At 37.7% G+C, this 19881-nt stretch overlaps 1 protein-coding gene across 4 annotated transcripts in view; it reads right to left on the reverse strand.

The window, feature by feature from the left end:
- Window positions 1-993: 993 nt before the first annotated feature.
- METTL4 (methyltransferase 4, N6-adenosine) overlaps window positions 994-19881 on the reverse strand; it is a 29107-nt gene continuing 10219 nt past the window's right edge. For 3 of the 4 annotated variants that reach the window (XM_077810400.1, XM_077810401.1, XM_077810402.1), the window contains exons 5-9: window positions 18440-18509; window positions 16348-16522; window positions 15990-16096; window positions 14826-14917; window positions 994-2063 (exon numbers count right to left, since the gene is read on the reverse strand). In XM_077810400.1, coding sequence (XP_077666526.1) covers window positions 1894-2063; window positions 14826-14917; window positions 15990-16096; window positions 16348-16522; window positions 18440-18509 — 614 coding nt within the window. In that variant the 3' untranslated portion in view covers window positions 994-1893. The remainder of the gene's footprint in view (window positions 2064-14825; window positions 14918-15989; window positions 16097-16347; window positions 16523-18439; window positions 18510-19881) is intronic. The other variant, XM_077810403.1, reaches the window with a different exon arrangement.

The following is a 19881-nucleotide window of genomic DNA, read 5'->3' on the forward strand; positions in this document are numbered from 1 at the left end:
TGGGACCTATGGTGGCTTTACGCCACTTCTGACTTCTCCATATTCTGGACTGCTATGGCACCCAGAATAAGTCACACAGCCCTGGAAGACAGCCTAAGTTATAGCAACCGGTTGCCAGCTGCCTATGGGTGGTAGCAGCACCTCAGATCCCCAAAATACTAAGTGCTGTAGCCCTTCCCCCAACACACCCTTCTCCCTGCTAACTCCATGGCACCACACCCCTTGCTGGCACTTGCAGTAGAGGCTTTTTAGAGCTGCACAAGAAGTGTTAAACAAAGCCCAGAATAAGTCACACAGTCCTGGCATTGTGAAGCTTATGTAATTACATGTTTATAAAAAAAGTGTAGTGAGATCCTCAGTTTGGGAGCTGCTCTAGACGTTTTGAGTTTTATATGGTATTTATTTTCCTCTTGCAGTCCTTGACATTCAACTATCTTAAAACCATATTCTACACTTACTCTGTAAGCAAAGCTTCCATGATATCAATAAAAGTTTTGCATAAACATTTTTCCCCTTTATGATTGTTCTGTGTTAGTTTTTTAACTACGAGTTTAGCTTCCTAAGGGAAGCCTAAACAAACCCAGGGAAAATGTAATATATACACCCAGACATATTAAAAGCTAATTATATATATATTGTACATACTTAGCTTTTCCCCCCTTACACTTTGGACAATTCAAAAACCCATAACTGTTATTTAATACAATAGCCAACAAGAGGTTTTTGCCCACTGGTAGGATAACAGCTTGCACTTCATTGTTGAAATATTTGTGTACATTTTTTGTTTTGAAAATGACCTATCTAGCATAAAAACAACCATTATTTCAGCTTTGCTAATTCTACTGCCCAAATAAAGAAAAAAAAGTGAAACTGAACCACAATATAAACTATAACAGAGAAATTGAAAACCCGTGCATAATACACTGACAAAACAAATTAAATTTAAAAAATTTGTGTTAAAGTTACAAAAGAGAGAACTTGTAAACATCAGGCTTTGGTTAAAAACAATCAAAAGTTTATTTAATTTGAGGTGTATGATTTATTTTGCTTCTTGTTATCAATAATGGCAATGTATCTTCTGAAGGATCTCTTTGCCTCTAATGTTGCATACAAATAGCAATGTTTCATTAAACAGTTATCTTTTTCATAGTAAAACCTAAGGGAAGCAAAGGACATATGCAGTATATCATTCTAATTTAATTATTGCAGAAACAGTTATCAGTTCAAAAGAAAAGATATAAAACTTTAAATAAATATTTTTCAAGAACATTACAAGAAAGAGGAGCTAAAAAAAGTAAGTCAGGTATAAATTGAAACATGAAGCATAGCTTAGTTTTTAAAATGTTTTCAAGAATGAGGAAACAGTTTATAAAATATTTATATTCTGCTAAACTTTTGCAATATATATATGCCTTAATATGCAGAATTTGTAAGATATTGAGACCATACTCAAAGTATTAACAGCATTTAAAAAAAGATGGAATTGTTGACTCTTTTAAAAGTGTAATTTTTAGAAATATAGACTATGTACCAGTCAACGTACCTTCTTCTCAGCGGATAGAAGGGCACGTGACTATGTGGTAAGATATGCTGTATTTATACTTATTTACTTCAGTTTCCCTTGTTTTCTGATTTGTCACAGATCCAAAGTAGTATTTTCTTTCAGAAAATCAATCTGATTCAGAAGCATGTATTTCAAGTGATCTGCCCTGCTTCTCAAGGGGAATCAAAATACAGGAACACCTTGTGAAACCGAAGACACCACCATAATCTAATCAGAAGGCTAAGCACTATGAGGATTGCAATTTAAGTGTCTGTTTCATTTACATTGCCTTCTGAGTGCACCCCACATAATAAAATCGTGTTCTAGAACTATGGGGAGTGGGGCAGTTTTCAAGTTAAGCTAAAAGATCCTACTTCATTTTCGTTGTGCAGAGCAATGAAATAATCAATGTGTTGGAATTTAAGAACCTCATTTCCGCAACTGGTCCAACCAGGTTGCAGGCAGCGAGCAAACAACTCCAAACATTCCGCATCAGGTTTGATATATTCTGTCAGAATCTCTGTGCAAAAGAAAAAAAAAGAAACAGATGATGATGAAAAAGGAGAGAAAAAAAATCAATTTCCTCTGAGCTGTTGGGAGATGAAAAAAGGAATGTTGCATTAAAAAAAAAAAAGGACAGCAAATTAATTTCAAGGATTTCATCAACCAGCTTGACTATTTATAGTCAGAAAGTCATTTGAAATAAGTGCCCTTGAGATTTTGAACAATACTGTCAAAGCCTTCAATAGCCCTGATTTATTGGTTTTCATTTGGAGTCAGGGAATGAGGATTTCACTGCCTACACTGGTGACTTTTCAATTTTTCAATATTGTCATCGTAACATCTCCTGAGTACTGACTTGACTCTCTTTTTAAATACATGGACATTCAAAAAAATATATATAGTTTTCCTTCTTAAAGAGCAATTGCTTCTGATTATTTATTAGGGCTGCAGTACCCCCCACCTTTCGCAACACAAAAAGGATAAAGCAATTTGTGACGACATCCTATAAAAAGGTGAAGGAGAAACACCAGTTCAAGCATCTAGGAGGTAGTTAATACAGAGACTTCTTCATAAAACTAGAACCATTCTATCCTGGAAGCATTAGGAGAAAGATCTATTAAAGTGTTCTTTCCTTTAGTGATACAAATATAATCATACTTCTCCTACAATTTAGTATTTTTTTAGATGTTTAAATCTAAATAAATAGATATTTTCTGTTAAAATACCAATTACTTCACTGATTATGAGGAATATTTGGTAAGGGGGGGCAGGTAAGGTATCTTGATTGATTGATTTTATCTGAAAGGTATTATTTCAAATATTTCTTACATTTTTGAATGGGGTACTTGTCAGACAGATCAATATAGCTTGCTGCTGGGTCAAAGGGATTCTTAATTGTTATGTTTCAGGGAGAAGGTTTAAAGTACAAAAAAAAAAAGCTTACTAAGTAAAAGGTTTTAAAAAGTGACACAGTATGTAGGAGTGGGAAAGCCTGAAAAATACCTCTAGAACAAAAATATGTCCCAGCAATGTAATTTTTACTTCTAACTATGACTAACTACAGAATTGAAAAAACTCCCCCTTTCTCAACTTTCCTCGAGAACTCATTCAGAATTTTCACTATTCCTCATGAAACATGAGGTATAGAAAACAGTTCATTATTATATCAGGCATTTTGTTACCTGAACTGATCTCTCCCTCTCACTATCATTTCAGAAAGCAGAAACACATCTAATCAGCATACATCAGAGAAAGGGTGGGAACATTTATGGCTAGAATCCATTGTTTGATTTTCAGGTCAGAGTTGCCCATCAAAGAATTACACTGTTCTATCTCATCTGTTCAAACGCACATCATGAAATGCTCCTGCTGCTGGAAGATGAATATTCTCCCAAAGATCTACTGTGTGGCAATCTTACCACATGCTTTTTCTACCCAAACATTTTCCCTCCTCTGAAACCTGAAACCCACTTTAAACTCATTCTAATATTGTATTTTAAAAGTTATTTTCTCCGTTAAAGTTTCCATACTTCTCACATTTTGGTACAAGAACAGGGCATGTAAACCTGCCCCAACTCTTTTAAAAACAAAAAAACAAAAATTCTGTAGATGACTTATTCACATTGGGTTTTTTTGCCACATAATACTGCTATTACTAATAATCTCATATCGGAAAATCTATTCCTTTTAATAAGCAGGCTAGAAAACCTAATCCAATCTAACATTTGCATAAGCGTCTGGCAGGTTTAGAACAGAATGTGCATTCTGACACCAAGCCTGCTACACTGAACAGTGCTTTTTGATCTCACAAGAATTTCCCTCCCTCCACCTAATTAGACAGTTAGATAGTACTCCTTGAAAAATGTGCCTGTACCATTTTGCAAAGCCATCACCTAACAAAACAAAAAACAAAAAAAGTAAAACCTGTCATTCTTTTCCATGCTTTCTTTAGTTAAGGATTGTTTGTGTACGGATATGCTGCCAGTATTTTAACAAACATCTCCCAAAAAATCTATTCCCCCAATCTAAGAAAGCCCATCTACTAGGGTATGTGCCCTTCCAAAAGAGGGAAACTCTAAAGCCCCAAGCTGTCAATAAATTTGCCCTGGGAAGAATTCTGCTCTTTTGACTTCAACAGGGACCAACAGCGCATGCAGCGCTTATTGAAACATCAGCGCTTTAGTTTCTTTTCCCCATTTAGAAATAAAACGCACTTTTCATAACCAAAAAATCCAAAAAAGGAGACAATACCATTTGACCAACAAGGTTTTATTAAATATAAATTTTGGAGTACTTGTATTTTGTGTGTGTGTGTGTGTGTGTGTGTGTGTGTGTGTGTGTGTGTGTGTGTGTGTGTGTGTGTGTGTGTGTGTGTGTGTGTGTGTAAGTAAAAATGTATATATATAAAAATGAGAGAGAGAGAGAATGAATGAATATTGTTGCCGCAACAGGAAGTCCAGCGGCACTAGTCTTACCAATTATTGAGCATCAAAACTTCCATCTTCTGAAAATAATTTTAAAATACCTACTATCTGACACAGCACAAGGGAGAAATTACTTCTGATAGGGATTACTTAGCTGTAACTAGAGGTGTGACACCAACCTTTCCCTCAATTTTGGTGACAGAATTTAACCAGGGGTTCCTAGGAGTCTCTCCCACTTTCCCTTCCCCTACAGCCCCTAAAGATCCCACTCTAGTACATGATGACTGTGTGCACAGATGCAGCCAGATTATATTTACAATAATTCAAGCTATCACAATATAATTTTTCATTGCTTGGATTGGGTATTTACATAATCACATCAGGAAGTAACCTTCAGTGCAATGAAAATTAGCATATATAGAGGGCAATAACATGGCCATATTTTGTTGGTATAAAATCTAATGCCGCCAGTTTACTTGAACATTAACTTATAGCTTAAAATAGAATGTTATAATAGTATCTTTGTTAGGGTCTTATGGCCTTCCTACCTTCACAAGTATATGTTAACATACACTTGGGGACGGATCTTCAGACATTAAGCAAAACTTTGAGTTTTTCAACTAAGTAAGGACTGAAGGGTCAGGCCTTTGATACCAAAAGATAAAAAATATTATTTTCTCTAACTGCCACACATTAAAAATACTTTTACTTTTTCAGTTCTATTCACTATAAACACAAATGTCACTGAAAATCAATATTATTTTAATTTAAAAAGCTACTATCAACTTGCACATTTTGGGCCAAGTGTATTTTAGAACAACATTTATTTTAAATAAGAATTCAAAGAAAGGGTCGGTTTTTAAACAAGCAACCATTCCCCTGTAGTGTTTGAAACTCAAATACTGAACAAGTAGGAACCTAGACAGGAAATGGTCTATATAAATGCAAGTAAAAAAACTTCATTGATTCATGGTCTGAAATGTAAACATAAAACAAACAGTGAAAGGAAATCAAATGACTGAAATTCTCTCATGTTTAGTAATATATTAGGAATATTGTTCACAACATGTGGGCCAGATTATCTGTGCAGACTGATTTGTGCTTAGCACAGGACCAGAAAAGGGTGGCGAGGAAGTGTTGGAGGTTGGGCAAAGGTGGCATTATGCCACCTAGCCTTTGTCTAAGTTGTCTGAGTTCCAATTTATACCTGGCTGCCAACAGCCCCACAGACTATTGCACAGCACGGTACCACATGGGACATAAGGACTCCCTGTACATGCCTTCTTTAATTCCCTCTCAGACATGTCTCTACAACATGGCTCAAGGGGCACAGAGCTGCTACAGGAAGCAGGTTTTCTCTGGGCTTCCAACTGTTTTGCTCTGCTAGAGCAGGGTAAAGTGGCTGGGGCAGACCCAAGAATAAGGCCCAGGATTTTTAAGTGGGCTGTCTCTTCATAATTAATAGCTTCTTTACAAACTGAGGAAGAAATATGAAATCTCAAGAGCCAGTATATGAACCCGTACAGAACGTTAAAAAAAAAAAATCACATTATTTGAAATTCAATATTGCTCAGTGTCCTCCATGTAAGAGAGCCACCCTTTACGAATCCTAGCAGCAACAATGAATTGGACTAGAAGGAAAACCTGCTGTTATTTGAATCAAAATCATAAGTGATAAAATTTCATTTTAAAGTATTTGCATAAAGCAGTTTAAGTACATTTATAATGACATATTAAAGCCGTGAGCACTAAACACAGAACATGTATCACCAGAAACCCCTACAGTCATGATTTCATAGTTAAATGCACTGCAGGAACCTGAATGTCTGTTTTTGATGGCTTGCTTTAATTTGCATCTTCCTCTTCCCCCAGAGAAATAAATTGTTATAATCAGTCATTAAATGGCTACATATGTACCAACATAAAACTTTACAATAGTAACAAGAAATCAAGTGCCAGACAGTAGCAATAAATACTAATATTTTTGGCTTTGTTGCTACTTAAACAAAAACACAAAGAATGTGTGTGTGAGTCATCAAGTTTCCTTCTCCCCATCCCCAAACTTCAGCTTCTGTTCATGTTGTTCTAAATAATCTAGGAATGTGGATCAGCTGCTCTCTACTGGCAAATCTAGAATACTGCCTTTGAAAAAACAATAACAAAAAACAAAAAAAACGCAACCACCACCCTGTGTAATACCACTACTAAGAGTGTTTGCAACATCTTTAGACAGAAGCAACACCTTTACTCTTTAATTTTTGCTGTTCTAAGAGTAACCTTTACTTATTGAAAATATACATGTACATTAGAAAAAAAAGTGTAAATCACTGGCCAGATGATCTGTACTCAGTGGCAAATTTCTTCTTTCAGCAATAAAAATGAATAAAGTACAACAGGCATGCAGCAATTCTCCAAAAGAATTTTGGCATGTAATGTACACACATCTACATCAGATATTATGTGAAAGCTTATTTTATGTATCTTTATAGGAATATGATGTGGAGCTGTCAAGTGGTGCGGTAAGGCTGAAGGACACAGTGAAGCAATGGTATCCAAAATGAGTGTGTCTTTTTTTTGCAGTTCTGGAAACACTACAATATGACTGACTATAGTTTTTACTCTTCATGTTAATGTCAACACCTTAATGTGGTGTTTATTGGTCAAAACTACCAAACATCAATGTATTAAAGTATTTTTAATGGTTTTGCATGGGCAAATATTTTTTCCAGCAACGATTAAGCTATTTCGCACCTGGCAAAAATGGCAAATATCAACATTTTGCAATGTACTAACGTGAAATGTTTTCACATCACATTCTTCATTGTCAAAGTATCTCCTGAGTGATAACAGTTTTCTATATTTTCAGTTGAAATTTGCTAAACTGATCAGTCTCACACTGAAGATTGTGCACTAGTAACAGTAGATTGTGTGCCTATAGTTTGTACTACATAGTGGGCAGATATAAATGTACATGAATTTTTAACATAATACTTCTCCATTTGTCAGCTTTTGTACATACAATGTAGCCTCTAGTCTGCCTGGTAGACTGTTTTAATTTGTAATTGCCTATTCATGCAGTACTAACCTTTGAAATACACTAGAAACTAGCTTTTTAATTCAGTGGCACACATACACAAGTGAGTGTTAGTGATCATAATACACAGCTTCATATTATGAAAATGCAAAAGCTATGAGAGAAAGCAGCGGCCTAATGAAATAGTGAAGACAAAGTCCACAAACAAGTCCTTGCCTCTAAACTGCAGATGAAGAGCATCATACAAGAGTCTCGACTGAAAACAGCAGATGCTGAAGTATAAATGGAAAGATCTCTGTAAGGTGCATTTGATTTTCATGGGACATGTAGCTTCTTCAGCCCTGTCAAGAAATTTGTCATCAAAACATATGCTGACATGATGAAAAAGACCAAATTTAAGTCTGGCAAGGGAAGGACAATCACAGCAGCTATCTGTCTTGAAACTGTTTTCTGCAGAGCCCAATCCTTAGCAAGATACAGAGAGGATGTTTCAATACCAGCTACTCTTAGTCTCCCATGGGTACCTGAGCCTATGTCCCTCTTACATGCTGATGTAACAATAAGAAGCACAGACAAAGCTGAATTAGGGAATCTGAAGGAATCCATGAGCTAAGAGCATGCAACAAAGAAATGACAGTGTATAGCAAAGACGCCATGGCTGTCATACAAATAATGGCTGGACACAAATTCCACACATTTGATGAACTGGCTCCTGAGTACTTCAGGCAGGTCCTAAAAGCTAATTCTATACCTGAAGTCTTTGACAGAAAACTGCAGAAAGACAGCATCAGACAGGATCTAAGGTTAGATGCAAGAAATACCAGGTGACTGGTGGACACTCCATGCTTCCATGGAAAGAGTTTTTAAACATGGCATCCAAGAAGCAGTCACTTGTAAAATTTCTCTGTGAATATACAGTTCAAAATGCACCTGAGTGTGTAGGAGCACGCCAGCACAAACACTCCTTCTTGCTCGATGCATTTTCAATAATGAAGTAACAAAGTCCATCACCACTAAGTGTGTTGAAGAAGTCCAATGGCAGGTCTACACTACGGGAGAAAGTCGATCTAAGCTACACAATTTGAGTTACATTTGTAGCATAACTCAAGTCAATATAGTTTACATTTACTTACAGTGGGGTCAACACTATGCATTGTCAAAGGGAGATGTTCTCCCGTTGACTCCCCTTATTCTTCTCGTTCCAGTGGAGTACCAGAGTTGACAGGAGAGCGATCTACAGTCAACTTAGCGGGTCTTCACTAAACCTGCTAAACTGACCCCTATTGGATCGATAGCCGCAGTATCAATCCACTGGTAAGTGAAGACAAGCCCCAACACTTGAACAGTACCCAAAAGGAAGTGGACACAAAGATGCTTCTGCACGCTGTATGTGCCAGAGTGGCTTTTGGGTTTCTTGTGTGTCAAAGGAACTATAACAATTAGGTCATCTGACACACATGATTTGGATGTGCTGTTCACTACTTTCCAAAAATGGAATATGCAGATAACATGTGGCCTAAAACAGGCACCACTACAAGCACAACTAACAAGCATTGTTTCATACTTGTGAAAACAATTTGTGGCACACTCACTCCTGACTTCTGCAACATACCTCTTGCTATACATGCATTAAGAGATATAACGGTCTCATCCCTATTTGATATTGGGGGGGAAAAAATCTGTGTTTAATGTTGTCAAAACAAAGGGAGCTTACCACTTCAGAGATCTTGCCAAATTGGGAGAGTCTGACAAACAAGCTTCAATTTCTGGAGCAAAGCAGTACTCTATGACCAGAGCAAAAAAAGAAAACCCACAGAGACCTGAATTGTTTGCACCTCAATCTATTCATCAAAAAAGACAAGTCACTGGCCAAATTCCCCTCACATGAGGACAGTTTTGAATAGCATGTCAAAAGAGAATCTTGCCAAACAAAGATTTGGATGTCTTTGCATATAGGTAAACCAGATATTGGATCACCATTGCAACATATATGGAAAAATGTGTATGATCTACTTCCTATATTCTTCATGGGACCAATGGCATCTCAGCTCCTGCAAGACCTTTTTTGTGCCTGTACCAGTAGGCATTGCTCTACAGTTAACTGCGTCTATAGTCAGAACAATCTTTACTTCATAGAACTGCGTACATGCCAAGGCAAGGAAGACCGTGGTAACGCACACTCTCAATAGAGATCAGGAAGATGATGATAATTATGTTGACTAGAAATGTCACCAGTCATGTTTCAATGATACCAGTACAAAATGTATTAGATTTTGTTTTACACTTTAGATTGTTGTTGTGATGCTTTAAAGTCACAAAGAAATCCAATTTTGTGTCTTGAAATAATACATAGAGCAATTACACTAACAAACAAAGGCAAATATTTCAAAGTGGTCATTTTAGTGTGTTGATAGTGTCACTATTTATTCCTGTTTCTATTCCACTTGACAGCTCTACATCATCTCTCATCTTAAAGTAGACATAATAAGCTTTCAAAATGACGTATGTGTGCACGCACATAGTGAGGGTACATTAAGTCTACCAAATCGTGGTGCCTACCACTCGCCTACAATGGCGTTAGTACCAGATATTTGAGTGACAAGCAAGAAGCACACAAATGAAAGATGAATTCTAATCATATTTACTTGACTATAATTAATTTTGCCAAATCCCTGGCTTTAAATACTTTTGCTAATCCACAAAGTACAATATTTTGTTTTTAATCCAGTTTCAGACCTGAATTCATATACATGAATTCACTAGTGTCATTTCTATAGTTTGTATCAGACACATACAGTATGAAGGAACTACTCTAGTACAGGATTCCTGTACTAATCTATACATAATAGTGTCACCATTCTGCGCAGTGTGGATATAAGACACTAATGCAGTGGTTCTCAAACTTTTGTACTGGTGAGCCCTTTCACACAGCAAGCTTCTTGAGTGTGGCCCCCTTCCCTTATTAATTAAACAAAAAAACACAAATTTTTATATTAAAAACTATTATAAACGCTGGAGATAAAGTAGAATTTGGGGGTGGAGGCTGAGAGCTCACAACCCCCCATGTAATAACCTCACGACCTCCCTGAGGGGTCACAACCCCCAGTCTGAGAACTCCTGCACTAAGGGAAATCAGACATTTTGAGATGCAAGATCACCAGTGACCTAAGTCACTTCTGTCAGAATTGGATGGCAGTCTCCCTAGTACCTGACCAATGTCCAACACGGATGCGAGATAGTTGGCTGAAGTTCAATCCAAATAAGAAACTGATAGGTAGGGAGAAGCCTCTGGAGGGTCTGGTAGTGGTGGGGGTTGCAGCTGTTCCCTTGGGGGTTCTGTCTGCTCCCCTGATTCCCACATCACCCATTTCAAGATTGCCCACTCTCCCTCCACAATACTAGGGGCTTTGTGCATCCATTTTCCCATGCCAGGGTCTCTGCCCCCCATTTCCCCTTCAGCACTGTCTCTGTCTTCCCTCCATCCCCCACCCCTCCAAGCAGGATCTCCCATTCTCAGCACAAGGCCAGGGGCTCTGTTCCCCTATTCCTCTCTTCCCCCACTATATGGATCCTGTTCCAACCCATTCCTCCTATGCCACAGGCTATGTGACTCCCCTCCCACAAATCATACTCACAGAATCATAACAATGTCAGGCTGGAAGGGACCTCGAGAGGCCAAGTCCAGCCCCCTGCACTGAGGCAGGAGCAAGTAAATCTAGACCATCCCTGACAGGTTTTTGTCCATCCTGTTCTTAACCTCCAACCTCCCTTGGATACCTATTCCAGAGTTTATCTACTCTTAGAGTTAGAAAATAGTTCCTAAAAATCTAACCTAAATCTCCTCTACTTCAGATTAAGTCCATTACTTCTTGTCTGACCTTCGATGGACATAGAGATCAATTGATCACCATCTTCTTTATACCAGCCCCTAAGATATTTGAAGAAGACTTTTTTAACCTTTCATCTTTGGCCAGCTTTTCTATACGATTTGCTATTTTTGTCACTCTCCTCTGGACTATGTCCAAAGTACCTTTTTCCCCCAGGATTGAAAGGGAGGGGAGCACTTCTGCCTCCCTCCCCACCACAGAGCAGGAGTTGTGGAGGCAGGACACTAGAAGGGAGAAATGAAGCCTTCTTCTCTCCCTCTGTCTGCCCCTACTGGCTGAGCATCTATAACACAGCTTTCATCAGGAAGAGAAATTATTTCTCTTCTGTCTGTCTGGAAGATAAATCAGTCAGGGTGTCAACCACATTAAATTCTATTGGGAGGATGAGCAGGGGTTATGCTGGAAGGCATTAAGGGTACCATCAACAAGTTGCAAAAAGAAAAGGAGTACTTGTGGCACCTTAGAGACTAATCAATTTATTTGACCATAAGTTTTCGTGAGCTACAGCTCACTTCATCGGATGCTCAAATAAATTGGTTAGTCTCTAAGGTGCCACAAGTACTCCTTTTCTTTTTGTGAATACAGACTAACACGGCTGTTACTCTGAAACCCATCAACAAGTTGTTTGAACTGCAGACAAAGTGCAGAGGTACATGAAACTGTGGCTGCACTGAACAGATGACAGCAACTCCATATATTCCCCATTTCCCCCCTGATCAATAGGATTCTGCCCACTGATAACTAGATCTCTTCCTGAAATTTTGGAATTGATCTAATGCACCATTCAAAAGTTATCACATTACATACACTCAACTCGACTGCATTTCTGTTTGTCTGTAAAGCCTTTCCAAGCTTGGCCAGTAAAGTCTTAAGAGGTCTGAGCCCCAGCTGCCTCAGTGACCACGAATCTTGCAATCATATAGATCAGTCCAGGCACTCCCGTTAATCAACCAGAAAGATTTAAATTCTACGGCTTATTGCAGGACATTGCTGATAGATGGTCAAGGATTCAAGCTTGCTTATATTTCAGATTACTAAATTGTGCCCAATTACTTGTCTCCAGACACATGTATATTAACACCCACTACTAACAAAACAAAAAAAACCCCAAAAATAAACACTTCAAAAACTCCCTCTCAGACAAGAGTGAAAAGGAGTTGAGACTAGTACCCTATCCACAGACAACTCTGCTCCTCAGACACAATGCAACTTTCTACCATGAGAGTAAATCTTGTTAGTGCAGGAGACAGAGCTTCTTGGGGGTTGGACCAAGAATGTGGAACAAATTCCCACAGGAACCAAGAATCACCTCCAATCTCATCACCTTCTACTCCAAGTGCAAGGCACGCTTCTTCAACCTGACTGCTACACCAGAAATACATAGCATTATATGAATATGATTTTTAAACCTACAATAACCAACACTACACTGCACACACAATTTCCCCCCTTGGGAGAGGATGAACTGAAGAACGAACCACACATGACATATGTTAGTCATGTCATTTAATGGACCACTGGAAGGCGCTCAGATACTACAGTTATGAGGTCAGTATAATTACCTATATAGAAGAGTAATCAAACTAGGATTTTGTCAGAAGTGCGTATGGAGAGAAGTGTGGGCTACATTAAAGTTGAAAGACTTCTACTTTGCACACCCTGTCACCAAGCTCTCACACATTTAAATCCAGTAATTTAACTCAAACTGATCTCATTTATGGTAGTTCAAGGTGAGAGACGCAGTCTCTTCAACAGCCAAGACCCAAACCAGTTATAAAAATCAGTCAGTGACTGGATTTACACCCAAAACCTAATATGGATTCGGTGCAGTGGCCAGAGAACAAGTCTAACAGGTTCCCTGTGGTTACTGGCACCTTCTGCAGATGGAACATGAAGAGTCTTCAAGTATAGCATATTTCAATGATACAATCCATAAGTTCATAGATTCCAAGGCCAGAAGGGCCACTGTGATCACCTACTGTAGTAATATAGGTCAACATTAGATTTGGGTGAACCACAGTTTTAAATTAAGTTGCGATATTAGCATGAGCAATGGGCTCAAAGCATGTGACCAAAAAGAATGAGTTCATGTGAAAGAAGAGTTGTGTTAAACTCGTAGTGACCCTTCAAAATATCAGTATTATCTTAAAGTATGGGCTGAAGTAAGAGAAATAAAACACAGTTAATTGGATACCAAGTGCAGTAAGTAATTTGCTATATAAGAAACTGCTTCATCTGGCCTTAACTGAGGTCTGATAATTGGCAATGCCATCGCTTGTTTGTTAAAAAGAGAATAAAGTCAACTCTTAAAGCGTTCATGGCTAATACCTGTCTGACCAAGTTGAAGCCAACCAATATGGATCTAAGCACTCCTGGAGTTTAGCCTATTTATAAGTATCTTGATCAAATGCTTAGAAGTGTTTTGTTACTGTTTGGATGTACTAAATTGCTTATTATTTAGGCAGGTTTAGAGCAATTATAAATAGCATTTGGCCTTTAGTTTTACCCGGCATAAATAATAATACTTCCAAAACACTTAGTCTGACCTCCTGTATAACACAGGCCACAGAACTTCCAAAAAATAAATTCCTAGAGCATATCTTTTTGAAAACATCCAATCTTGATTTGAAAATTCATCATTGATCCGCCAGAGCCCCAGTTTGCAGACCCTCATGGCACTGTGTACAGGTCAAGAGATTCTTCAGACCTAGCATGAGCAAGGGCTTGGATGGGAGGCACCTATAGTCTAACTGATTGGCTGGAGATCAACCCCTGTAATGTATAATGGTTATTGGTAATTAATATGGGTATGGTCTACTTGCTGTCAATTACTGTCATTTTGTTAAAAGTTATTTTAATTAAATCTGTGGTTTTAAAAAGATATACAACATACCCAAGGTTTTGTGCTATATGTGCATATTCTGTGTATGAAAAAATAAATAAATCTCTTCCACAATTAGGTGTCCCAGAAAGAAAAGACTGGTAGTTTTAATTAAGTAAGCAATAACCAGTCTATTTTATGTATTCCCAGCCAGGGAAATGCTGCTCACCACACAAAGGAAAGAACTCAGGTCATCTGGAACTATTTCATACAGAATGCAGGAACAGAGCAATTTTGAAGTAGTTATAAAACTAGAAAACAAATGCAAAAAAATTTTTTTTTTAAATTTAAGACCTCTGTCCAAAAATTTCAAACAGAGATGCCCAAACTTCGGTGCCTAAAACCCATATTTAAGGAACTAAATGTGGCAAGATTTTCAGAGATGTTGAACACTTGTCATTCCTATTGACTGCATTTGCTTGACATCTCTGAAAATCAGGCCACTTATTTGGCATCTATATATGGATTTAGGTGCCTAACTTCAGACATTCAAGTTTGAAAAATCTTGGTCTATACAAACACTATATTGTAGAGAGGTGTTCAAAGAACATACCAGTAAGAGGAGGTTTGTGTGAATGAAGAGTGCAGGGTACGCTGACAATTAATTTGTGGTCTGGAATTGGAAGTACTTCCACGTCTGATTTCCTGTTGTATAAAATCAGAAGAAAATAAATGAGATTTCTCAATCAATACTGTGATACAGGTACGCGTTTTCATGGGGTTTTGTCCCAAATGGGATATAAAAAATACAGAATACTCATTCACTATCAGACTTCACCGCAAGCCTTGGGGAAGCTAAATATCTAAATGTTGAGTATATTTGTTTTCCTGAAAGCTAAAGGTCAGTTTATGACATTTCAGAGGCTTTGAAGAAAATATAGGTAATAAAGGGATAAAACAAGAGGGGGAAAAAATCCAAACTAATCAATAGCTCTGTCACTTTTCAACTGCAGAATATCAGTGACTTTAACCAAAAGAACCCAAAACACACCCCTACATTATGTGCATACACAAATACATACACACTGGCGCTCTGCTATGGTGAGGAATGCACAGCACAACCCCACCCACTTGTTCCTCCTGATTGGGGCCACCTGTTCATTTGACTGGTCCCCCAGTGAGAGAGAGAACAGACAAAGGACTGCTCTAACTTCTGATGGCAGTCAACAGCCCCAGGCAGGTAGGACTGCAGCTGAGAAGTGCCAGCAAGGGGAAGCCATGTCCCCTTTCCCAGAGCCATGCGCCATACACTGGCAGCTGGGAGACACAGGAGCTGCTTTGGTCACTCTGTGCCACTGGAGAATTCCCCTTTCACTGAGATGATGCTCCCAAGGGTGACTGTGCCAACTTTAGGAGCAGTATGCACCAGGTGAGGGGCAAAAAGTGACTGGTATGGCATAGATACATGCCTTAGTGTACAGGTACAGTATCACAAGTGTAATTTGTAGAGTCAAAATGACTAAGAACTTAAAAACTGGATTGTAACACATCACAGATCCCACTGATGATTACACCTGATGATATTCTGAACAAAAAAGAGCTCTCAACCTTGCTTATAGCTGTTTCCATCGCTTCACACTGACTAAACAGAGATTCTAGGCTCCAGAGTGACACATAGTGACAACCCTGAAAGCTTATTATATAGCTTATATAAGAATGACAAATGCAAAAAGAACAACCACTTAGAAAAATACTTACTAAAAATAGTCTCTCCTACCTTAATGGAAAATCTATAATTCCTTGAACTCTCCCCAACACAAGGACTTCATAGGGTTTCTTGTGGGAAGAATCTAATGGAAATACAAATTCTCCAGATCTGGTAATCTGACAAAAAGAAATGAGAAATAAATTTTGCATGTGACTTGGTATACAATAGGTATATTTTTTTCTATTAGTAATTATTAATCTCTTTCCCCCCCTCCCCAAAATGAAGATCTAAAATTTCTGCCTCCCAGTGAAAAAGTAATGACCTTTAAATACAAAAAACACTAAGGGACAGAAAAATTACAGAAATATGCAGAAAAGCACCATGTTGCATGCCCCACCCACCAAAAGCAAACAGATTCAGAACTTACTTTCACCCAGTGCCACTCAGCAAGAGTCTTCACAGACCAATGAGGATAAAGTTCATCCCTAACAAAACGCAGGTGCTTCTGTCTATTGGTCACCCATGTGACCACAAGACAATTTGGAGCAGCTAGTGATGGTATGGGAATTTGCTTGATTTGCCAGGAAGACAAGTGGTTGTATCTGTACCTCAGGATATTTCAGAAAGTGTATTAGCAAATACAAAACTAGTATAAAAAACAACAGTGAAAGGCGCTATATAAAGCCCCAACTCTGACATTCTTCTTTAAGAAACATTTCCTGAATATAAATAAAACCCCACAGTTAAATAAACTTAAATACGAGTCAAGAGTGACATCCAGTGGCCAAATATGTTGGATGCTTTTGAAAAAACCCCACACATATGGTATACATATGGTATATATATATAGGTTGTAATTTTTATCTAAATATTTCTCCCATTCCCAAAACAGATCAGCTCTGTAAGAATTCTACTTTTGAAAAAGGCTGAGTTCCAGTCTTAATTTTGATAAAGATTACTGCTTTTAATCCAATACTCTCATCTGATGACACGATAGTTTCTGTTTATATTGTAGTTTCCACTCAAGTCAATACCATTCACTCTCGAATAAGAAATCTCCCATCTGAATGAAAAGCAAATGGAGTAACCTACAAGCGCAACAGTAAGACTGTTACAGTAATCCAGGAGTTCATACTTGTTACTGGGTTGGTGAAATCTAATTATAGAACATATTGCCAGTTTGGGGCGTCTGCCATGAGGTTAGCATTCATGGTTGTGAGCCACTCCAGACAACGTGACATTACATACAATTTTTTTTTCTTTTAAAAAGAGAGTAGCTCCTGTTTCCCTCCATTTCCCAATGCCGCACAACCTTAACTGACTACACCAACATGTCTTACTGACAGACATACTTCACTTTAAAAGTCTGTAATGTGTTATTACCATTTAAGAACACTTGAAGAGAGTTAATGTTGTGCATATGAGTGTGATTTTCAGGATTGCATTGGTATGTATTGTCTGTGGCTGAATGCTAAAGCAGTTTATTTCAGAAGAGGCGACCGGAACTCTATTTGGATTTTATGATTAAGAGGCAAAGCATGGGGTGTGGATATTAATGTTTTAAGTAACAAATTATTTAAAAAAAAAATTGCAGACAGGATAGAATTGAAGTTAAGTATTTCCTGAGTTGGCAATTTTTTTGGTCTGGGTTTCAAAATTAAAAACACCAGACTAATCCTGTGACATTAGAAGTCTGATTTTTTTTTCAATTGCAAGCTTCCAGAACTACAGGAGAGAAACTATATCAATATTCACTTTGGAAAGTTATAGGTCCAAATTCTCCACCATTTTCACCACTTCTACATGGTGGTGAGTCTATGTAACAAACTGAGTCCTAGTGGAATAAAATGTATGTAGCTCACTTAAGAAATAGGGCCATAAATTCTAATGTAATGACTTTGCAAACTAGAGTTCTCAGCAGCTGACCTCATTATGCCTGAGAATTTCAGTACTGTATTATTAAATTTTCTACTTCTACCAATCAAGCAGAAAATCAAACCCACAACAAAAAAATTCTGAAGTTTCTAAATTAGGCCCCAGTCCCGCAAACACTTATGTAATGCACTTAACTTTGAAATCAACAGTAGTACTCAGGGTAATAAAACTGAGCACATGCGTAAGTATTTGCAGGATTGGGGTTTTGCTATAAAATTGGCTTCAAGCTCTCCTGGAAAGTAATTTAAGTGCCAATACTGTCAACTCTTTGGCACATGAAGCATTTGACTAGTCTCAATGAAATCCACGAGATTACTCACATGCTTCAAGTTAGGCAGATGTCAAAAAAAGTGTTTGATAACTGCTAGCTTAGGCCCCGATCTTGCAGTGTGTTGGATTGTATTACCATATAATCAACTGTATCTGTGTGGAGGTAAAAAACCAAAAATAAAACACATAATCAGAACTTTGCAGGAACACTGCAACAGCACATGAACAAAATCAAATGTGGGGTTTGGTGGGTTTTTTTTTTTTTTTTTTTTTAAAAAAAACAGTATATATATATAAATTTACAAAAAAGTTACCGGTTACTTCTTTTAACAGACTTGTTCTGCCATGGTGGATCTATCACAATTACATCATATTTATTCTTATCTAGAAAGAAAGTAAAATTGAAAGACTAGTTTTAAAACAAAAGCTAAAATTGTTCCCCAAAGTTTAAGCAACCTAATTACAAAGACCAGAAGACTAGACTGTGCAGAAGAGGGGCGATATTCTACTTTGCTTTCAAAAATAACTAAAATGCTTCTAACTACTTTAACTTACTACACTATAATTATCATCATTTTGAGGACACTGTATCAGACTAAGATATTTTTCTGTTTTGATGGGTCACTGGGTCAGATATTAATGATTTTTAAATGGCTGATCAGTTAGAGCTCTGGTTTTAGGCCACACTCAGATTCTGCTATGTTTTGTCACGTTGACTACTTATGTATTAATGTTTCAGCTATTATCCTGCCAGTACTGTAACCACCACTTTAATGGTCATAAGAGAAAAAAAACCCTTAAAATTCTTTATCTAAATTCAGATTTCTTTCTGACAGAATTTGGCTTAGATTACAATTTTATTCAGTTAAAAATACTGAATGAGATACCCAGTGTATTTAAAAGGCACAAACTTTAATTACTCACTGTGGAAGAGTATGTGTAAAGAATGATGCAACAACCCATCATTCTAAGTTTTTAAGAACAGATTAGACCAGGCATGGGCAAACTATGGCCAGTGAGCCTTGTATGGGCTTTCAGACCTTTCAGTCCAGACCTCGAGCTGCCAGTGATCTTGCCCCACTCCGATGCTCCAGCCGGGGAGTGGGATCCGGAGTTTGCTCCGCGCCATGACTTCCAGAAGCAGCGACATGTCCCCCCACTCCAGCTCCTACACATAGGGGCAGCCAAAGGGCTCTTGCATGTCTTTATCAAAATATGGGTGATTTCTTTTTAATTTTAAGATGGAATATTGGAGAGTGGGAAATAAAAGTAACTATCAAGTCACAGGTTATTGGTTACAGCCTAAGTAACTTATTCTTTTGGTAATACACATGAAGGAATTAATGCTGGGGGGGGAAAAATTCTCTCTCTTCTTAAATACCTTGTCATATTGTAGTTATAAATTACTCAAATGAGTAAACACCACATTCATTTAATGGACTATTGGGGGAAGCACAGAAATAAAGTGCTTAGCTAATTAAAGCAGCATTAATCTGTTGAGTTTCACACAATACACTGCAGATGAGATTTTCAAAGGAGCCTAAGGGATTTAGAAACCTCTCAGAAAGTTGGGCAACTAACTCCCATATGCATCTTTGAAAATCCCAGCCAATCTGCATGAAGAATAGCTCATTCTCAAACTTCCAATGGTAGCAGCTTGCTAATGTATTCCCTACTACCAATACTTCAATCCACATTGAAGTCAAATATCAAGATGATTACTTGAGAATTGGCTCTGTGGCTTAACAGACAACAT

The sequence above is a fragment of the Eretmochelys imbricata genome, chromosome 2 (genome assembly GCF_965152235.1).
Source record: "Eretmochelys imbricata isolate rEreImb1 chromosome 2, rEreImb1.hap1, whole genome shotgun sequence".
In the NCBI taxonomy this organism is placed as follows: domain Eukaryota; kingdom Metazoa; phylum Chordata; order Testudines; family Cheloniidae; genus Eretmochelys; species Eretmochelys imbricata.